Source organism: Coturnix japonica, chromosome 4 (genome assembly GCF_054131305.1).
Source record: "Coturnix japonica strain WE chromosome 4, WE-NBRP24, whole genome shotgun sequence".
Lineage (NCBI taxonomy): Eukaryota > Metazoa > Chordata > Aves > Galliformes > Phasianidae > Coturnix > Coturnix japonica.
The window spans coordinates 29,106,373-29,127,770 of NC_140666.1; the positions used below are offsets into that span (position 1 = coordinate 29,106,373).

The 21,398-nt window shown below is 38.6% G+C and overlaps 1 protein-coding gene across 11 annotated transcripts in view; it reads right to left on the bottom strand.

Moving 5' to 3' along the window:
• Nucleotides 1-1,461: 1,461 nt before the first annotated feature.
• The window catches only part of MARCHF1 (membrane associated ring-CH-type finger 1), a 195,243-nt gene continuing 175,306 nt past the window's right edge, over nt 1,462-21,398 (bottom strand). For all 11 annotated transcript variants that reach the window (XM_015860933.3, XM_085544810.1, XM_085544807.1 and 8 more), the window contains 2 exons: nt 8,776-8,923; nt 1,462-5,522 (listed from right to left, as the gene is read on the bottom strand). In XM_015860933.3, the coding sequence (XP_015716419.1) occupies nt 5,221-5,522; nt 8,776-8,923 (450 nt within the window). In that variant the 3' untranslated portion in view covers nt 1,462-5,220. The remainder of the gene's footprint in view (nt 5,523-8,775; nt 8,924-21,398) is intronic.

Sequence of the window (21,398 nt, forward strand, 5' to 3'; positions counted from 1 at the left end):
AAAGAAATCAGAACAGAGAATCCTTTGTGTCAAACAGATGGGACAGTTTCCCATACACTTCCCAAGATAGGTTATCCATCGCTAAAATAAGCCTTGGTTTATCTAACATACTTACATGTTTAATAATGATAATAATCATCTTCTGTCTTCTTTGTTTGGAATAGTGTTGATTGTTATTTGTATATAAATAACAGAAGAATACAACAAAAGAAAATTCTGTAATTCCATTAACGTAGGTTGTGAGGACAGATGGATTTCTCCAGCAGATCTCTAATGTTTTCTGTTCTCAGCCACTGCGTTAAATTGATCTGAGGTTATTTTCTGAGCACAGTATCATACATAGTGGATATGTAGTACAAAGTACTGTGGGTGAGCTACTTTTTCAGTGAGGTTTTTTGCCTTTCAGATCTTGGCTTACAGAATAGCCTCAATATTTTACTGGGGGAGTTAAGTACCATCTAGCACCCTTCTTCATGTACACAGAGTGCAAAATGAACACAAAAGTGATGCATTACTGAGTGGTGCTCTACTTGAGCAAGAGATTCTAACTCTTGTTTGTGATGCAAAAAAATGTAGCAGGCTTATACCTACAGATTCTAATAATAAACATGATAGTATTTTTGTATATGTTAACATACAATTATATATCTATTACTAGGATAGTTTTGGTTATGCTTTTCCTTCTTTTTTATACCTTGTAGAGATTCATGAACCCATATCTGATTTAAATGGTGAGCTACTGTCAGAGTAACTTTAACAAAATGACCAATCTGTTGGCCTTGGAGGTAGAGAATGGGATTTGTTAGAATACTTTCCCTGTGTTTGGATTATATCTGTAGCAGGCAGCAGCCATACAGTGACCTATTCCAGCTAGAACACTGAAGATTGGAAACTCAGCCCACCTCCTTCCCAGCTGCCAACAATTATCTGTGGTAGGTGGATGAAATCCTCTTCAGAAAACAAATGACGTAGCTTGGCTGGAACTGTTTATTGAGTTAGACAGGTACAATTAGCTTTAAACAATTTAAGTCTCTAATATTTGTCCCACTCACTTTTAAGAGTTTCTTGTGGTGGATGTTACAGAATTACATATCACCGTTCATTCCAAAGCACCGTGCTCCTAAGAAAACGTTCACCCTCCTACCCTTGCTGCAGCTGAAAGCCAGTACTACTTGTCCATTTCGCTACGGCTCTAAAAACAGATTACTATGCTGTTGAAGCCTACTCTTATGTACCTTACCCTTCACAATCTTCCTTCCCCTTTGTTTTTGTGCAGCGAGATGTTTTTCTGCCAAAGTGTGGTACCTGTACCTGGGTACCCCAGTCCAGCAGGTTCATCAGTAGTAAGTGTGAAGCTGATTATACTGTTCACCTTTCTTGCCAGAGTGTCGTGTTGCCAAAGTCATGTCCCACATGTGATGCTCTATAAAACAAACTGACAAATGTAGGATACTACAGAAATTTGGATCATTTGTTTAATACAAATACATTTTTTTTTTCACAACAATAATCAGATATATTACTTTTGTTTCCCTTCCTTTCTGTCTTTCAGTACACATTCACCCACAAAAAACATACATTTTGTTTCTTTTGCAAAAGAGAGGGAGTCGGACAAGTAACACAAACTTGTAGTTCCAAATATTATACACAGTAAAATACTTTCATCATAAAGATTCATCACATTATTAGAAATTGTAAATGGTTTGTCCTGGTGATGGGGAACTTACTATTTCTTCCTACACAATAAAAATAAGCACTGCTTTCAGATAAAGCAGTGTGCAAATGGCACAATTGGACTAGTTGATAATCTTCATAATGCTAATGATAGTCAAAAATGGTATATTTAAACCAGGTTGAAATAAACTTCATAATGCTTGTAACTTAAACCAAGAGAAGACACGTGCATGTCTACAGATTAGAAGAATCTTGTTTAAGATTTGAGCTCTCACACCAGATTACTTCCACCTGCCTTCACTGAAGCTTCACTTAAACAGGAATGCAGATCAGGCTCTTCTCAGTAATGGCAGCTTAGAACAAGGTTCAGCCCTTGGAGGATTGTAGCCAAGATAAATTCCACTGTTGGGGTGTTTGCCTGAGATGTACAGTGGCTACACAGGTAGCTTGATGCCGATCTGTATTTGATATCTCATTTCATTACAAATTATATATGTATTTCAGAACGTCTCTTAAAAGTTTCAGGATGCTGTTTTTGCAGCTTGGAAAGCTGCCCTTTTTGTGGGAAAGAGAACTGATTGGTTGATAAGCAGCTGTCTAGCATCTGAATTCGTGCACCACCGTTACTCATCACACCTGCACCTAAGGCATGTTGGTGCGATCTGCTCCTTGCCCTCTTGCAGAGGTCTCACCCTGCTACACAAACGAATTCCAAACCAGCGTGAAATCCCTGAAAGCTCTAAAAGATCCACTGCACCGAAGGAGAAGGGAATGCGTGGACTAATACTGTAATGCTTAACAGAGTTTAAACACTGTTTCAAAGCTGCTGTAATCTCTCTTGCTCCAGTGTCTCCTTCTGCTGCTTTTCCTGCAGTCCAATAAATATTTCAAAGGGAGTGGAGGAATTTCAACCAAAGCCTTCCTCCATTCTTACACTGAATTGTAAGCTCATTTGCACATATTGAGTGCCAAAATGGTGTTTTGAAGCTGGCTTTGCAAGTGGTTCTGTTGCTGACTCTTGAGTGTATTAAAAAAATAATAACAATAAAAAAGGAGCAGCAATCTTACTGGATGGTGCAGATCTGCTTTCAGAAGCCTGAAGTATTTATTTTTCTTTAATTTGAATATTATGCTTGTTCAAGAACATAACAGTGAATTAATCTCCAAGCTGTCAAAATTTGGGGCACTTTCAGTGGTGTATGACACTACAGCGGGTTAAGGATCAAGCTGCCTGAAGTAGTGAGGTCACTGCCACTTAGATGACAGCATAACATTTTCCAGTACTTATGTAATAATGCTTTTCTTTTTGTCAACCAACTGTACTGTGATTCATCAGGTATAACTGTAGACATAATTCCAAATGCATAGATGCATCTATTATGTGTCTGACTTGCTTCAGGTATCATGAGATTTACTTTTTAGTAATATGCTATTAGAAAACCACCTTAAGCATGTGCAATTATGAGGCAGTCCTTAGTAGTTGTCACTGTTTGCTACAGAACTTGTAAAGTCTTCACTGCAATAATAAACAGAAATTATTTGTGTACTCACTTATTTGATTTCAAGTGGAAACTGTTATAATTCCAATTCTGCTGGTGTACAATTAGAAAATTATTTTATATGAAGACTTAAACATTAATCCAACTCATCCGGAACAACTCTGAGCAAAAATTAATACGTACTTCAGATCTATTCAGGCACTGAGAGTTTGTGTCCTGTCTAGCCAGATGGCACTTAGTCTCAGCCACATTACACAAGTGATTCTAAAAGAGGAATACAATGCTCTGAGAAAAGATTCTCACTAATACTGCCATTTCCAGTGATCCCTGAGCCTTACACCATGAAACACAGTCACAAAGGAATACCTTACAGATGAATTCCAATACAGATTAGGCCCAGCACCCTTTGCATTTAGGAGAATGTGATGATTCTGTTATTGAACTGGAGATGTTTGAACAAGTAAAGAGGAAATTTACCATTAGAAATTGCAAAGTTTCTGTAGAAGACTAGTACATGGCAAATACAGCAAATTCCTCTTGCGAATGAACCTGTGCTTTCTTACTCTCTTTACTCTGGTTTATTTGCCTGTTTGCTTTTCTTGCTTTGCTAAATATAAAACAAAACCAACAAAAAACAACCCCAAACCTTTAAACATTACGTTTAAAATATACGTAAGTTCAAACCATATACCTGTCTAAGCCAACACGTTACTACTCCAAGACAATCCTTGCTGCCCTGTCCTGATGGTAAACATCACTGATATGAGAAGCAAATCACAAAATGTGTTCTTTACATATTACAGCCTGTTGGACACAGTGTTACATCTACATTCATTTATCTATTGCACCCTTTAATGCTATCCGCACTTCATTCTTATATGAGAATGCTCAGAACATGAAATTAACAACTGAACTGTTGAATATCTAACATTTCAAGCTTACCTGTACAGAGAGAAACCAGTGGTTTATTTCTGCAGTCAGAAAGATAAAAACTAACTTCTCAGAACAGGGGAATAAGAACTAACATTCCTTTAAGACACCTATTTATATTCTTTCATGTCTACCTTTCTCAAAGGTATCACAAATCTGACAAGCTTGAAATGAAAAAACACTTTCCATCTTCCTGATGTAATCCTTCCACAGACCTTTGCTAAGAGCAATTCACTTCTATGGTTTTGCATGCATTTTTAATTTATAGTTTTGCCTCAAAACTTTAACTTTGTGTATCCAATTTATGAAAAAAATAAATCGAATTCACTTTTACAAAACAAAATAAACAGCCGAGCTGCTGCTTTAAATACATCATTATGATTTTTCTCCTTCCTGTACTAGTTTTGTTGACAGCTGCAGTTACATATCTGTAGCCTATCAAGACACGAGTTTAAACTGGCTGGAACTGCCTACTTGTAAAAAATGCAGGCATATTCAATAGCAGTGCTACCCTTCACATGTTTCACACACCCTCAGCTGACACAGCTGCCCAAACATTCAGACTCCGCTGGAGTCACACAAACGTCTTTTACTTCATGAGGCAGAGGGAGTGCACACTGCAGTACAGCTCTTTATCCTTTGATTCTCTTAATGCATATATCTTGTATGGTACACTTTTGAAGTGTATCTTTAGGAAGGTAAATAGCAAATACAACTTTCAGTAGTAAACAGTTGAAAGGTTTGGTTTTCTTTCCTGTAAACAAAATGGTTATAGCAGGTCTGTGTCTACTATGCCCAGCCACCCAATCCTTATTTGTTAAAAAATAATAATAATAATCTCACCACATTAGTTTGGCATTGTCTGTTTAACCTGTTCTCTATTGCACTTTCTACACTTCCACTTTCACTACACTTGCTGACTAGCTGAGAAACTACTTCACAAATGGTCACATTCCATACAGTAACAAGTTGCTTTGCTGGATCCATTTTCCTCATAGGGATTTGATTTTTGTGTTTTTACTCAAAAAAATGCACAGTCGTTTCTACTCTCTTTCAGCATTTGTAGTGTAGAAAACACTATGCCTTATTCTGCAAGGAAGAAACAATGCTGTCTCTGTCAAACTGGCATGACCTCAGATGTCATTTCTTCAGCTGCCAGCTGAGAGTTTGTACCTGTCTGTGCTACTGGCACCACCACTGCATCCTTCATGTCTGAGCTCTGAGTGCACGAAGAGTTCTTCTCCTCCAGTTTTTTGGCGGTGTCTGGGCAGTTCTGAACAAAGATCACTCTGTTGTAGGCTTTCAGCCTGCGCCACAGCTGAACATAAACTTTACACTGCACGTACATGAAGACGAGGCCTCCTGTGAAACCAATGGCCACCACGACGAGTTTTGTCCAAAACGGCCATTCGAGGACACCTCGGAAATAAAACATCTACATTTATTACCATGGTTAAACAATGCACATCAAGTACTGAATATCAGTAAAATGTTTTGAAAAGAAGCCAGTTGCTGAACATTCCCAAATACAAGTACGGTCCTGTGGCAATTTTTGCTAAAGGGGACAGCAGCTGTTCCCCATAGCTAGAATGACAGACAAGGCACTGCACCTGACTCCCACTTCTGATTTCTCCACAATTTGGTCAGATAAGAAATTGAGGCACAATCACAAGAGGTGCATTATGCTTGATACAGCCAGACTAAACAAACCCCAACATGTTTAGCCCTGTGTGTTTACTTAACCAAGAATACAAATACCACAACTGAGAGGTTACTGAACACCTAAAAATACTATGCACATCTTCACCAACAATTATTTTTATATAATCCTAGAAACATTGCAGTGTTACAGTACCTGGGACGACAACATTTACAGTGTTTCTACCCAATTCCAGCTTCAGTTTGAATCCAGGGTACAGTAAAAAACATTGTGGAAATATCTCAATTTCCTGATCTGTCTTCTTTGCCTTCCTTTCTTTCCCGCTATTCTGTTTGTACAACCTCCAGAATTCACCAGTGTCAAAAAGATGCAGTAAAACATCATAGTTTGGGTTTATCTGTTATTATTTATCAGATCTTTATCAGATCAATTACATGAATAAACAGCAATCACATTGATACTTGCAGATAAAAAAAATCCAAGGATGCTGACACTAAAGAGCTAGAGACAAAAGCATTTGTACTTGGATCTGGTATGAAAAATGTTAAGATGATTTGCATTGACCTACATGTGATCTCCTGATTTTAACAGAATGAATTGCTGTTGCATTAAGAACAGCCTTCTGCTCATTAATTTGTGTCCCCACATCTGCTTTTGTCAAACATTCAGTAGCATAATGTAAAGGAACAGCTACTTCCATTGCACACTGCCTCACCACATTAAAGATGTGATCAGCATACTATAAGTGAGGGTTAGACTTCTGTATCAATGCTTATTAAGCTGTCAGGCTTTGAGCAACCTGTCACACAGCAACAAAATGCTATGGAATACTGGATGCAGCCTCTACTGCCATATCACCAACATCCACCTCTGATGCTGTGGGCCAATATAATAAAACAGGAGGTATGACTTTTGGATCAGCCTTCATGTGATACCTCTTACTTAATTAGTGTATTAACTGATGGTGTCGACCATTGTTGAAATTTGCAGCAAAATGAAAGCATGCAAAGCTGATGCAAATCATTTTGTGTCTCACTAATCACATACTCTCTTTAGTTCAACTTAAGGTGAAAAAATCTATTTAGATTTGTTGAATTTGCTAACAAATCTATATGGTAGCATAACCAGTGGTGTGGTTTTTTTTTTCCTTTCGGGAAAAACATCTTTAATAATTGCTTTTAGAAAACATCATCACTTTCCTGCTCTTAACAATGAAAGCAGCATGGTTTGCATCTGTCTAAGACCTGCCAGTGGCTTATGACATTTAGAACCAGCAAGCCATAGCTGGAGACCTGAACACAAAATACAGAAGATGAATAAACAGCTCAGCCTTCCTGTAGAGTCTGTTCCACACCACAGCAGTAAGGATGTGCTGACTGTTTCTTACGCGCTAACACAAGATCTATCATCTTTTGCTTAAGCCAGAGTATGACACAGTGAGTTCCACACCTCTATATTCCAAGATTGCCACATTTTCTAAGATTTGAGCTTTATTAGAAGAGACAAAGCTCAGGTAAGCCCAGGCCAGTTTCTTCAAGCAGAGCAAATTCATTTGAAAGTTGACCCAGCATTGGTGCCTTATTAGTTCTAGAATGTTTTAAATATATACTTCAGATTGCCATTCCACAAACCAATGACAGGTTTACCAATTCAGAGGTTTGTACTCTTATTTATTAGCATTTGTAGAGAGAAAAGTAAAGCTTAAATATTTTTTGAGATATACACTTGAACATGGAATTTTAAACTTATGCAATATTAACAATACTATTGCTGTCCTGAGCTTTAAGTTCTTCCCCTCCTCAACATAGTTAACATTCTTTTCCTCCACTGAAACAGAAATGATGAAAGGAGGGAAAAGTAAACTGCACATCTCTCTCCTCACTCATTACAGACATTTGTCTGCAGAAATACTTTTTCTCCTCCCAGCAAGCAAGTTCATGGGCAAAAGAGCACTCTTCACCAACACTTATTTTTGTGTGCTGTAACTAGCTCTCAGGCATCTCTCTGTTCATTTTTTAGTGTGGAGAATCATCCATAAACATTTGGCAAACAGTGAGTTCCATCCAACTTGTAAATATTTTCTGAGCCTACCAAGATTAATTAATGCAATTCTCATGCACTTTATGTAAATTCATGTCGGCTGATTTGTTGTGTAAATTCAGCTAATTCAAAGCCCATACCTTTCTCCTTTTGAACAAATGGGATGGTTAATGCTGTACTAGTAGGTATTACAAAGCCACTCCTAGTCCTGTCTATCCTCAGGGCATTAGAAAGATGGCAAACCAAGACCTTGTATTATACATTTATCTGTTACTTAGTGAGGCTTGTTACATATTTTTCTTGCATAGGTCAGAAGTGCAAGCATCAGGCGTATTAAATATTTATCTAACTAGGAAGGCAAAAGGCTCTGCCTGTTTCACTTTCCCTGTAACTTGAGTGTGTGACCCTCTACTGTCTAATTCTTAAAGTCAATTCAGAACACACACACACACACACAAAAAGAGAATTGTTTAATCAACCTCCTCATATTTAAAACTGAATCAGAGATTGAATAGACTAAGACATAAACAAAATGTGGACTAGATATATATAATTCATATCTATCTATATATAATTTATATATATATATATATATACATATATATATATATATATATTTACAGAATACAGAGGCTCAGTTGGGTAATATATTCTTATTTTGTGAACTGAGCTTGCACTGAGCTGTTTGATTTTGACTCATCTCCTTGTGTAAGCTTTTCTCAATACACGGAGATTAACTTAAGTAGAAGCAGTAGGCTAGTTAAGCCATCTCTAATGGTTACACTTAGTTGAGATCTCTCTGCAGGGGCATAACATAAGCTTTTAACACAGATGTGTTCATTACTGCATTAAAGTATCTGATGTAGCCGTGTATCTGAGGTATTGAGAACAGAATGTGACTGGTTACATAGCCACATTTCACATCCATCCACTGCATTATCAACAAGATAGAAGAAGATGAAAGACACTTACCATTATCATTGCCTTGTTTAATTTCCTCGGCGGTTCTATCAATTAAGACATACAATGACCAGACAACACAGGTAATTGCAATTACATGGAATGTGACTGAACAAACTATTTTCCTCCTCTCACTTGTTGTCATCTGTAGTTTTTCCCACTACAATTAAAAATAAAAATAAAAATGATAGAAAGAAAGAAAATTAGACTAGTGAAATATGACAAGAATCTAATTAGGCCATGCTGCCTTTATAGACTTTACAAATCCTTTCATTTCAGTAAAATACCTAACAGTGATGTGTGCACTGTCACCATGAAATTCATAATGATCTCATTTTCATAGGTTCACGGGAATGAAAAATGAGGAAGAAGAGTTCTGTTTTTGATCTGTTTGTGAATGACATCTCAAGTCATTTTGTTGCACTACAGCCACATGTTGTTTATAGACAAGTCAAAAGCTGAACATTTATTTTAACTTTATCTGATTCACAGCTGAAAAAAAACCACAAACATTAGCTTGTAATATTCAAACTATTCTCAGATATTCTCAGTTGCTTACAATTAGAGGAACACAGTGGTGAAGCAGCATTCCCATAAAATAAGAACTGAAGAAATGCAGCTCCACTGAGGATTAAATTCAACACACTTGAAAAGATGATCATGTGGAAATGATCTCAGTAACCTAAATAACCTAAGTATACATTTGCATATTACAGCACTAAGTCAAGGTACATGCTTGTGAATTATGGCACTAAATTCTATCTTAAGTTATGGCCATCTTAAGGTGAAACAAGCAATTCTCTGAATTTGAACAATGTAACTTCTGACTTTTCTGACTTTTTTTTTAAATCTTGCTTGTGAATGCATTTGCTATATCAGCACTTTTATAAAACAAAACCTTCCCTGCTAAAATACCTGCCTTTGAAAACAGACAGAAGAATATGACATTTATGAGCGCAATGCCTAGATTTTGATGGATGATCTTGCAGCCCTTAGCTGGAACACAGCAAATGCAAAGTGTGGTACAACAGTGCCACCCATCTCCCAGTCATGCAAATGCTCACCTGGGCTGCAGCTGGGATTCCCACACAAGTTTTGTTTTGGGGAAGCAACAAACTTCCCAAATTGCTTACACCCACTGTTGGAAACGGCATCCTAAGCTAAGTAGATCTTTAAGCTAAACCAAATTGTCTAATTGGCTGCTCTCAGAGTCTGAACACTCTAGTCAAATTTCCACCTGTTATGGCTTTAGTGAAAACTGATATATAAGTCTAGAACAATTGGAGGCATTTAAAAAGCTAATTAAAAACAGAATTTTAGGTCATGTGGTTTGTGTTAGTAGTATTCAGTGGTTAGAAATGTTATCGTTACAGTCGTATCTTAACAGTGACCAGGTTACACAGCGTTTGACCTGCAGACTTTGATCATTTTTGCAATGAAAAATTCAGTTTGAGCCTTGCAAGAGGATTTCTTGCCATAGAAATAGTTGTCTTTGTCCTTAAGAAAGAAAGGACAACACTACTTCAACACTTCATGTAGCTTTGGATGCTTTGTGGAAGATCGGTGAAGAAGAGATGAAGTTCAAAGAAAAATGAACTGGTAATTAAACTGACTCGGTCATCTCTTATACTACAGTTTTGTTCTACTGGAGGGAAAATTCTATGCTGAATTTTTTATTACCATGCATATCAGCAGCTCATTATAGCCTTTCTGTACTCTGTAATACAGTCAAAAGCCTTTGGGAGTTCATCTGAATGCAAAGTCAAATAAGTCTTTTCCATACAGAATTTGAAAGTTTAAAAAGAAGAATGTTGATCTCATTAATATAAATGTAAACATTTTGTAGGTGGAAAAATTGACAGCAGGCAGAATAGATTTAGAAAAAAAAAAAAGGGGGGGGGGGGGGGAGTTAGTCAAGCTGCTGCTGAGATTTACAGAAAGGGGAGAGCAAGACAGCAGAAATGGGCTAAAGCAGGTCTTCTTTGCTAACATCCCATGATCACAGAATCAATAAGATAATCTAGTCTAACCATCAACCCATGCCTATGACCCCTCTAGACCATGTTACTCAGTGCCACAACTTCCCTTTTCTTGAAGGCTTCCAGTGACAGCTCCCTGTGCAGCCCATTCCAGTGCCTCACCACTCATTCGGAGAATAAATGTTTCCTAATATCTAACCTGAAACTCCCCTGGCACAACTTGAGGCCATCACCTCTTGTCTGATTGCTGTTACACGGGAAAGAGGACACCCCCCACCTCACTACATCCTCCTTTCAGGGAGTTGTAGACAGTGATAAGGTCTTCCCTGAGCCTGCTCTACATAAAACAATCCAAGTACCCTCAGCCACTCCTCATGAGACCCTCCATAGCTCTACTGTCCTTCCCTGACCATGCCCCAAGGCCTCAATGTCTCTCTTGTAGTGAGAAACACAAAACTGAACGCAATACCCGAGATATGGCCACACAGCAGGTCAAGATCTTGCTTCTCCTCTGGCCTCTTCTCCCACAAGAAAGTATATCTGTGTGCCTCTTATAACCATGTTACCACACCAGAAATAAGGAGGCTGAGAACAGAATGGTAGAGGCCACTGGGTGGTTACAGAGCTGGAACATCACAGAGCACCTCCTACTCTCAACTGCAGTAGAAAAGAAGGGCACAGGGAGGATCTTGCTCACTGGAATGGATGCAAGGGGGATGTGAGTACTTGGGAGCAGCTTGCAGCTGCTCAGTGTCTCCCAAGGCAGTGCTGCTGGTCCGCCTGGCTCCAGCTGTAGTCCCAGTTGTCCTCTACTCCAGTCACTGCAGTCTGAGCTCAGACAGGCAAGTCAAATTATAACATATGTACAGTAGTCCTGGTGATCCCTGTGGTAGATGAGGTTATTTTGTTGTCTTAAACACATACTGTAGCTTGGATGAACAGAGAATGTTGTGACTGTTGTCATTCTCTGCTAGATGAGTGATCTGCTAGCAATTTAAATGAGCAATTTTCTATTTTAGGATTTTTGCAGTAGGCTTAAATCTAACATTTAAATGTTAATGTTAGCACAGACTTGTTTGGATAAAAGCAAAAACAGAGGAAGTAAAAACTGCTTGAAAGCCCATAGCAAAGGCTTTGAAGCAACAATATACTGGACAGTAAAAGCATCACAACCTTTTACTTGTGATTTGTTGTCCATGGCTCCATATACGCTAAGTCTGGATGGGTGCATTTGGCAGCAGCTGCCACATCACGCAGCATAGGTATGCCTCCTTGACTCCCATTAAACTAAAGCTCTGTGGTACTTCCCAGCTTCCTCAATTCCCACAGCTACACGAAGTTGCATCACATTTTAACTAATAACTAAAATAAGAGCGTCAATGCAATTTCCTTGGAAGCACATATCCCAAGGAAGCTTGCAATGTGCTCTGCAAACCACTGGAGGGCGGTGGAAGACTGAAGCAAACCAAGTGTCAAGGGAAACAAACGGGATTGCTCTGGCTGTCAGAAAACCAAACCATTCCCTGCTGTGCTCTTCCCAGCCCAATCGGCACTTACAGCTACTTCTAAAACATGACATGCAACTGAGCCTGAGTTCTGTGCTTCACTGTCAAGAAGTCTGTAATAAGCTCATGCCCTGCTGTAGATTTCTACGTTGTGTTCTGCTCCTTACCAACCACCTTACTCAGAAATTTAAAGGAAACAGTTGCTGGCTTCATAACTCACTCTTGCAATTTAAAACTATAGTTATGAGTCCTCTGGGAGAGAGAGAGAGAGAGAGAAAAGATGTGAACAGCCTCATACTCAAGAAACATCTAAATCATGTGCTGTCAACCACTTCCCCTTCCTGTTACACAGCCTGAGAAAATCCCTGATGTTTGTTTTGAAGGATGCAATTTGCCACCCCACGTGACATTGATAAAACCTCACTTAACCAATATGCAACAAATAAATTGGGATATTTTTTAATATCCTCTGAAAAATGATTGCCCAAGGGTCCAAAGATGCTGCTTCATATCCCAGAAATACCAGTACAGCCTTTCTTCTTAAAGACAGAAGCAGATCCCACAGTTTTAGTTCTCTCCTGCATACCGAGCCTTCCACAAAGCAGTGTCAGGGTGCCCCAGTGCAGAAGCAACAGCATTGCACCATTTACACAATGCTGTTCCTGTTCCACAGAATCACTCTCTGCAAGCTTTGCTGCCTGTATTTCTTTTCCCACTGTCACACTGTAGACCTAACAATTTTGTGTCTTCGTGTTAGCTCCTGCTAGGGGTGTCTGTCTCTATTTAGCAAAAAAATCACAATGGATGTTATGCAAACAGATTTCCTTCTGTTCCCACAGCTGAAGTCATGAAGCATTTTCTAAAGAAAGACTCTAAACCAACCTCAATCTTGAAATAATTATGCAAAACATAGGCTAATTTGTTAGGGGCCGTCATAGAAACTGCATTTTGCACACAGGTTAGGGTTACTCAGAAAAGCACCTTTCTTGTCTCAAAACAGGCCTGAAGGATCCAGGCTGTGCTTTTAACAAGCTCCCACAGTTTGGAGCAGCGTACAGATTGGTGAGCTGAGCAGGGAAGATATGTCAGCAGTGTGAACATGCAGCTTAGAGTTACTTACTGTCTGTGAGGTGGGGAGGGTTCTTTGGTGGCTTGTTGCAGTGCTAATTGGCTCAGCCTCACTGCTATCAAATGACAGCTGGAGGAAAGACGCTCGATGGTAGTTTGCAGGAATGGGATTTGTGTAGTGGGTGAAAGAGGAAGAAATAACAGTAATGAAAGACTACACGGTTCCCTACATCAGAGGAACAAAACAGCCTCATGTAGATCTGAAGTATTGATCCGTGATGATACTTTAAGCCTTGTAATTTAAGGAAAAGCATTTTGGAGCACACTGTGCTATTTAAAAAATATGTGGTTATAGTCTGTACCTGAGGGACTGCATTGTAGAGAAGGAAAAAGTGCCTCCCCTGCATCCTGTTCCAAATGAAGTACCTGCCATGTAAACAGCATGTACCAAGTCTCCTGGCTAAAACTGAAAGGAATGGGCCAGGGAACCTCCTTGTTCTGTTCCCCAAACACTTCCAGAGAGCATTCAGAGAGGAAGAGCTCAGTGGGTTCATTAAGACACAGAAAAGACGTTTGTGATCACCTTTTGTCAAAAGATGCATCCCAGAGAAGAAAATCTTGTAAGGACCAGAGTAAGAGCCCCACCATTAAGCACAACAATAAAATAAATCCAAATTTTAGAAACCCCCATGTCATCTGGTGTATTGTCTGGCCATATCCATGCACAGCCCTACCTTGACCTAGTTAGCTCGTTAGATTAACTGCTACAAATCCTTCTCTGGCAAACGTGACTCAAGTTTACATAAAATCTATTTCTGTCCCCCATGTGACACTAAACAAACCCAGCTGGAATGCAAATTAATGCCTGTGTTGAGTTTTAAACAACTGTTAAAAAAGTTTAAACCTTAGGTGCATCTCTAAAGACAAACACCTTAATTCCCTTTTATGAGCAATATGTATGCCTACACTATTGAAAGTACTACTTAATGAAAAATCTCACTTGGATACCTACTTAGAGATTATCACCCACATAGAACTGGTAACTCAGCTTTATCAAAATGAAGATGGTCCTCTATTTCAGTGCAACAACTAATAGGGCTGGACTTGAGTGATATAATCAGTGAGCACACTTCACAAACTTATGGGATCTTTAACTATGCATGCTGTCAATTAGCAGACCCCTAAAAAGTGCAAAGTAGGAATATTAAGCAATTTGAGAAGATTATATCTGAAATGAAGTAGCTGTTTTTGCAATCTGGAAGTACCATTGAGAATACTTGTCATTTACCAACCAGAAGAACTTCAGTACCTGCATCCTAATCATTCCAACACAAACTAAACGAAGAAATATCACATTTTGGCAATACAGGAGTTGCCACACCTTAACAGACCTTTGTCATACAATATTCTGTCTCTGACAGCAGCCAACAACAGATAATTCAGAGAAATGTGTAAGAAACCCCACAAGTAACTATACCATAAGCTCTCCATACTGCAAGATTCTTCCGAGCTCCTATACACAAGGAAGAAATTTACATTACTACATAGAATGTAAATGTATTCTCTGAAGTGTTTACTTTCCAGCGTTCTTCCGAATGCTGAAACAACATAACCTGCTTCAATAGAGGTCTATATGACCAGCCTCTGTTGCTATCATAAGCTTTTATTTTAAAATTGATTCTGTTCCTTCCACTGTCATTTCATTGCATAAGTATAAAATCACAGTCCAGGCTTCAAAAAAAAACATTAACTAACTTAGACCAAAATAAAGATCAACCTACCTACCATGCTAAAAAGCATTTCAATTAAAATTCTGATTATAATTTTGCTTCAAGGCCATTTAAAATGAGATTACAATTTCTGGCCAAAGCAGTTGAGGGTACTGCATTTTGTGGTATGTGCTCTATGGGTGACTGAAGAACAGCTGTGACATGTCCAGTGCTGGACTCAAGACAGAGCGTGATGCGACCAAAGCAGACCCAAGTCCTTCTTCCAGTAGAACAGCCATAGCAAACCACCTCTCAGCAGCTCATGTCAGGGTCTCTGCCTCTGAACACCAAATACCATGGGCTGTCTTCACATATATGAGTGCATTTGGGTCTTAAATAGCGCAAGAAAAAGCTAACAGAGCAAGAGAGAAATAGGAAAAGAAATTAGAAGTGCATGGCAACATGCCAGAGGTCAACATCCCATAACATGCTATTATATGCCTCTGCAGCTTCTTCAGTCTTTTCCAATTACTAGAAAATTCCAAGAAGAACGTATCTTCATTGTGTTCCCTTAGGCATACACTTTTAATTTATGACCTTAAGTTAGTTAATGAGATGTCTTTACCTGAATAGCTTTTTATTCAACATTCATTACACTGCTTAATTTCCTTGATACCTAATTGTCTAGCCTGCTGAGAAATATCTTGAAAAACAGAATCACAGAATGACCCAGGTTGGAAGGGACCTCAAGAATCATGAAGCTCCAGCCCCCCTGTCTGGCAGGGCCACCAAACCTCCACGTTTACTAGATCAAGTTGCCCAGGGCCCCATCCAACCTGGCCTTGAACGCCTCAGGCTGCAATGAGGTCACCCCACAGCGTTCTTTTCTCCACGTTGAACAAGCCCAGCCTGTCTTCATAGGGGAGGTACTCCAGCCCCCTGATCATCTTCATGGCCCTCCTCTGGACCCTTTCCAACAACTCTCTGTCTTTCTTGTACTGAGGGCTCCATACCTGGACAGAGTATTCCAGATGGAGCCTCACAAGAGCAGAGGAGGGAGGGACAATCACCTCCCTATTTCTGCTGAAACATGCATCTCAAAATTAGAGCTGATGAAATAAAATTGATGACAACTGAAAAGCGAAATCAACAAATAACGCTTTTTCTTTAGCTGTAGTTATAAATGGTGCACAGTGCCTTCTCCAGAAGTTACAACAGAATAGTCCACCTAGAAAATATTTTCACTTGTTTGCCTTCTCTTATTGCAAGCATGAAAATTCACGTTACTGCCTTGTACAACAGGCACTTGGCTTTTTTTGTTTGCAGATCATGTCCTCCATTCTTGTAATTTAATCACTCTTACCAGTATGTATAAATTCATTAGAGTTCTAATTTGTATCTCACAGAATAAAACCTTCATGTCATTTACCAGGAGAACTTATATGTGACTTGAGCTACAAAAACATGTACTAAACCTCTACAGTCTAAGTCCCTTCAGCATCACATGTCATAAGACGGAGAGAGATAAGTATAGTAGTAAGCAGGGGAGGGAAGGGCACAGAGATGAGTTTGCATATGAAGGAGTCTTTTAAGGAGTACAACTGAGCTGTACATCTCAGTTTCTGTCCTTCTCTCATTTAGATCAAATAAACTTTTCATAATTCTTCCTTTCCTCTCCTACCACCCACTAAGTAGTACAAGTGGTCCTGAACAATGAGGTGGCGTTTTTTCTTGTTGCTGTTTTAAGCATGTTATACCATTGTCATTTCCCAAAGTTTAGAGCAACTGACCTACGCTGCAAGTAATGAGCAACTTAACCTCTTTCTTTGACTTTGTCTGTACCATTACAAAAATATGCCTTCTATACCCCTGAGTACCAAAACCCAAGCACTGTTAAATTTATTTTTGTTTAAATACATCTAGACGTACCTCATTTTTTGCAACTTGGTATACACTATGTACGTATATGGCTGATATGCCACTTCCCAAGATTAAAAAAAAGGAGCTGACATGCTTCATAATCTCTAAATATGATTCAAATACTGCTGATTTCCAAAGGAATAACTACAGTTACTTTTTCTACTTTAGTTTTCCCACAAGATACACTCTTTTGATCCAATTAAATAAAAATGAAATACAGGAAATTTGCGCTGAGGAAAAGCTACAGTAATTAACATAAAACTACAGTCTAGTGCTCTGGCATGCTGAGCTGAGGGAACCTATTCAGTGTGAAAGAACTCCAACAAACACCCTACATTCCAATTTTGTCACATGCAACCTAGAACGGATGATTAAAGATATAAACTCCTGGAGGAGAAGGCTCTAATTTCAAGTAATTTTAATAAAATGCCACAGGAATAAAAATCAATTAACAGTACAAAATCATACGTTTGGGGAATAAACTATGCCAATTTTTCCAAATGATCACAATTTTGATCAAGTACCATACACAGAATTGCTACACTCAAGAGAATCCATGTTTTGTATGCGTTCCAGCAGTAAGCATCAGCTTATGAACTAAAACTCAGTTTGGATCATTCTCATATCATCAGTTCTCACATAAAATAAATTTGATGCAAATAACCACTGTAAAATTGTGTGGGTTACTTAAGTGAGAGACTAATAGACACATTAACCAGATCATGAATAGTAGCCTGCTCCCATTAGAGCATGAATAGCAATGACTGTTTAAGTCAATGCCTGGGTTCATTCTGTTATTTAAACTTCATATTACATGAAATGGACGTGAAATCTTCTGATGCAAGCTGCATTTCTAAAAGAGCTCAGACCAAAGCTATTTATTGCAACTCCAGAGAGCACTGAAGAATTTGTACCTCCCAGAGCTCATGTTCATGTCTGTGTGCAAAAGTGGATAACAACAGTAATACCTAGAGCGGGACAATCTCCTGAATTCTCTTTACATTTGTAAATGCTACTGAGCAGCAGAAGTAGCAAACTTGGACACTAGCAGTTAATTAGAAAAGGAAACAGTTTTCATTTCATTCTCTGGTGTAAGATTTTTTTGTTGGCCAACATCCCAACAAAGTGCCACAGAAAGATGGCTTTTTGCAAGCTCAAGGGCAGGCTATGATGGTTTCAAAGCATGAGGCTCAAGTCAGCATCTTCAGCCTTTGGGATCTGGAATAGCTGTGTAACTAAAAGCTGTGCTGAATGAAAGGGAAATAAATATAGTGATGCAAGCCTAAACAAATTCTACCATCACAAGCATGGTAAAGTATATTATTGTCCCTACAGCACAGTATACAAGACAACTCTAGGAACTACAGCATGTTATCTGTATACAGATAAATTAGCGGTAATGCTCCATTACACGCTCAAATATTACACATACAGTTGTCTGAACAAAGTAGTTCCTTACATCCTCAAGGCATCACAGTGTTACAGATTTATTTTAACCTTAAAGGCTTTAATATACACTTTTTCCCCAAGCACGTAGTTATTCACTACGGTGACGTGATAGCCAATAAGAAAGTAATAGCTTTGTGCCTTTGTGCATACTGGTGAAGTATCTGACCCTGCATATTACAAGAAATTATTTGAGGCTAGCAATGTTTTGAGATGGTTTATTCTGCAAAAGAAAACACTGAAGCAGGTTGCCTTGACGACACTGTGCAGTTACACAAGAAATCAAAAGGAAATGTAGGATCTTCTGCTATGTTAATCATTGCAAAGTATTCACCAAATTGAGTTAAAAGTGAACTAATCCCACGGCAAGTCAACATTACCTGACCTATGCAATATTAGCTATCACTTCTTATCATAAGCCTTATTAGAAAACTGATGACAAAGCCAGATGGTACAACTTCATTGCTGAGTGCAGTAAGAAGTAAACAACTTGCTCTACAGTAATGACTGCTCCAAGTTTCATTTGTTCCTAGGAGACCACAGGTCACGTCTGGCTCTGAGGGTCTGCGCTGGAGGCAGGAGTGGTTTCTAATGGTGACCAGACCTGATTTCACAACTATGTCCCTGCAGGCTACTTCCCTTCCAGCAGTCAGCAGCATATTCCTAACTAAAAAGTATAAATACAAACTCTCCAAGTTTTTAACTGAAAATAAATCAATTCCCTTAACATATTTTGCCCTCCCCGAATTTATCACACATGCCAGCAGATTTCTTCAAATAAAGATTTATCCACACAGCATCCAGTTCTGAATGAGTCCCTGCAGGCAGACATATTTCTTAAGATTTACTCTTTATACAGGATTGCACCAAGCACCTGGAAGGGAGCTCAATCTGCTAACATTAGCTAAGAGCTCTACAAACTAGATTTACAGTACTGTTGGTGACAATTGTTTTGTAAAAAAGGCACCCTGTACTCTCTTAACTCAGACAAAGGAAAGAGAAGCAGACGCGCCCCTGTACATAATATCTGGGTGAAAAACAGGACACTGGGACTTTCATCCACCTCAGCACTCAAAGCACAATTTTGATTTTCTTCTGCTGCTAATTAAAGGTAATCAACCTTTTATTAAGGAGCCCTCAGAATTACTGATTTCTCTGTTACATTTGAGCACTATCCTGCACCACACATTGCCTGTTGGCTCAAAACCTAATTGGTTACACAGCTCCTTCTCTGATCTGATGACCTTGGGGCAAACAGAATATCTCTAACCTCTTATGCTAAAACAAAGTATTTGCTTTTGATCCAATAGATAATCCATGCCATACCCATCAGCTGACATCATCCTTAATAAAAGGTAATTTAACCGGTTGACCACTAATCCAGGTGCTGATATGACTGACCCGGTTGACTTCTCTCCAGGACTTACATACCCAGTTCTGGGGAGCAGTGAACCACATATCTGCAACTGAGACTTCAACTCTTGAATGCTGTGTGGCAGTCAGAGCTGGCATGGAATCTTGATCACTCTTATTTCAAGCTGTTGATTTTTAAATGGTACCAAGGAGAGAGAGAGAGCATTCCTTCCTTCTCTTCTAAGGACAGCAGGTGGGGACACGAGAAATTCCACACAGTTCAGGGGGCAAGACCCACAGAAATGCATCTTTTATGCATCTTTTATCATATTTAGAAGTGCTATTTATCAGTACACAATAAAATAAAATAAAAATACAGAATGCAAGGGGAGAAAATACTTAGAAGATACACAGAATCATAGAATGGCCTAGAATGGTTGAAAAGGAACTCAAAGACCACACAGTTTCAACCCCCTGCCTCAGGCCCTAGACCAGGATGCCCAGAGCCACATCCAGCCTGGAATATATACATTCAAAATAAGTTTCTTGCATTATCAGTAGATTTAGAGTGGCTTTTCTTTTGTTTAATTTAACAGAAACTTATCTTTGAATTCTCAAAGAACACCCCCAATCCTGTTTTTAAAGGAGGTAAATTTAGATGCCTTTCCAAATCAGAAATACAACGTACATTAACTGGTATGTTATGCTTTCCTAAACAAAAATAATGACTTATCCTTTCTTAATGATCAACAGTTACTACATGGCAGCAATGCCATATTACTTATGCTAGATATATGTAAGGCACTACCTGCAAACCACTTCAAAGGGAAAACAAAATCAGGAGAGAAAACAGACCTATCTGACACCCCACAATAATCTGCTGGGATAAGCCATCAAAGGGAAAGATCAGATACCAGACTGCCAAATTTAAATATAAAAAATATTCTGAAGAAGTTTAACAAGACATGGTGGAAAAATCTCCATATGAATGTATTTCTGCATTTTAAGTGCTTTAATCCATTTCTTACTCAAATATTTTGAAGCAGTTCCTGTTTCTTCTTTGCTTTGAATAGCAAATGCAAGAGATAGAAAAGGCAGGTGCTACTTTATCAGGATCTCATCCTTTTTAATGAAAAAGTGATTTGCTCAGGATGAAGCTATTACCTGAGGAAGTTCAATAAGAAACTGACACAAGCTTATTGTCACTTTGTAATTCCCCGCTTGATAAATAAGGTTATTATAGACAAGAATTTCTGCACTATGCATTGCAAATCCAAAAAATACAGCAACCATATTATTTATACAGCCATAGATAGTCACAATTGAGACCAGGAGAAATAAAAACAGACACACTAAGCAGTGCTTAATATTTAATCTCTAAATTGATATTCAGATAAGTAATTAGACCTCCCAAAATTTATGAAACACATGCACTGCATGTTGATCATTACTTAAAAAGATTATAACAATGCAAAAATTCAGTAAAATGATTAACCTAAGTTGTATTTGACATCTGATGCTTTCAGTGACTCTGTAATTAGATTACTAGTCCATATAGGGACAAGGGTTTTGATTTTAATGGAGATATATTGAATTATATTAACCTAATACACTGCACATTGTCACCTTTGGGTGCTAACAGCCATATGGCTTGA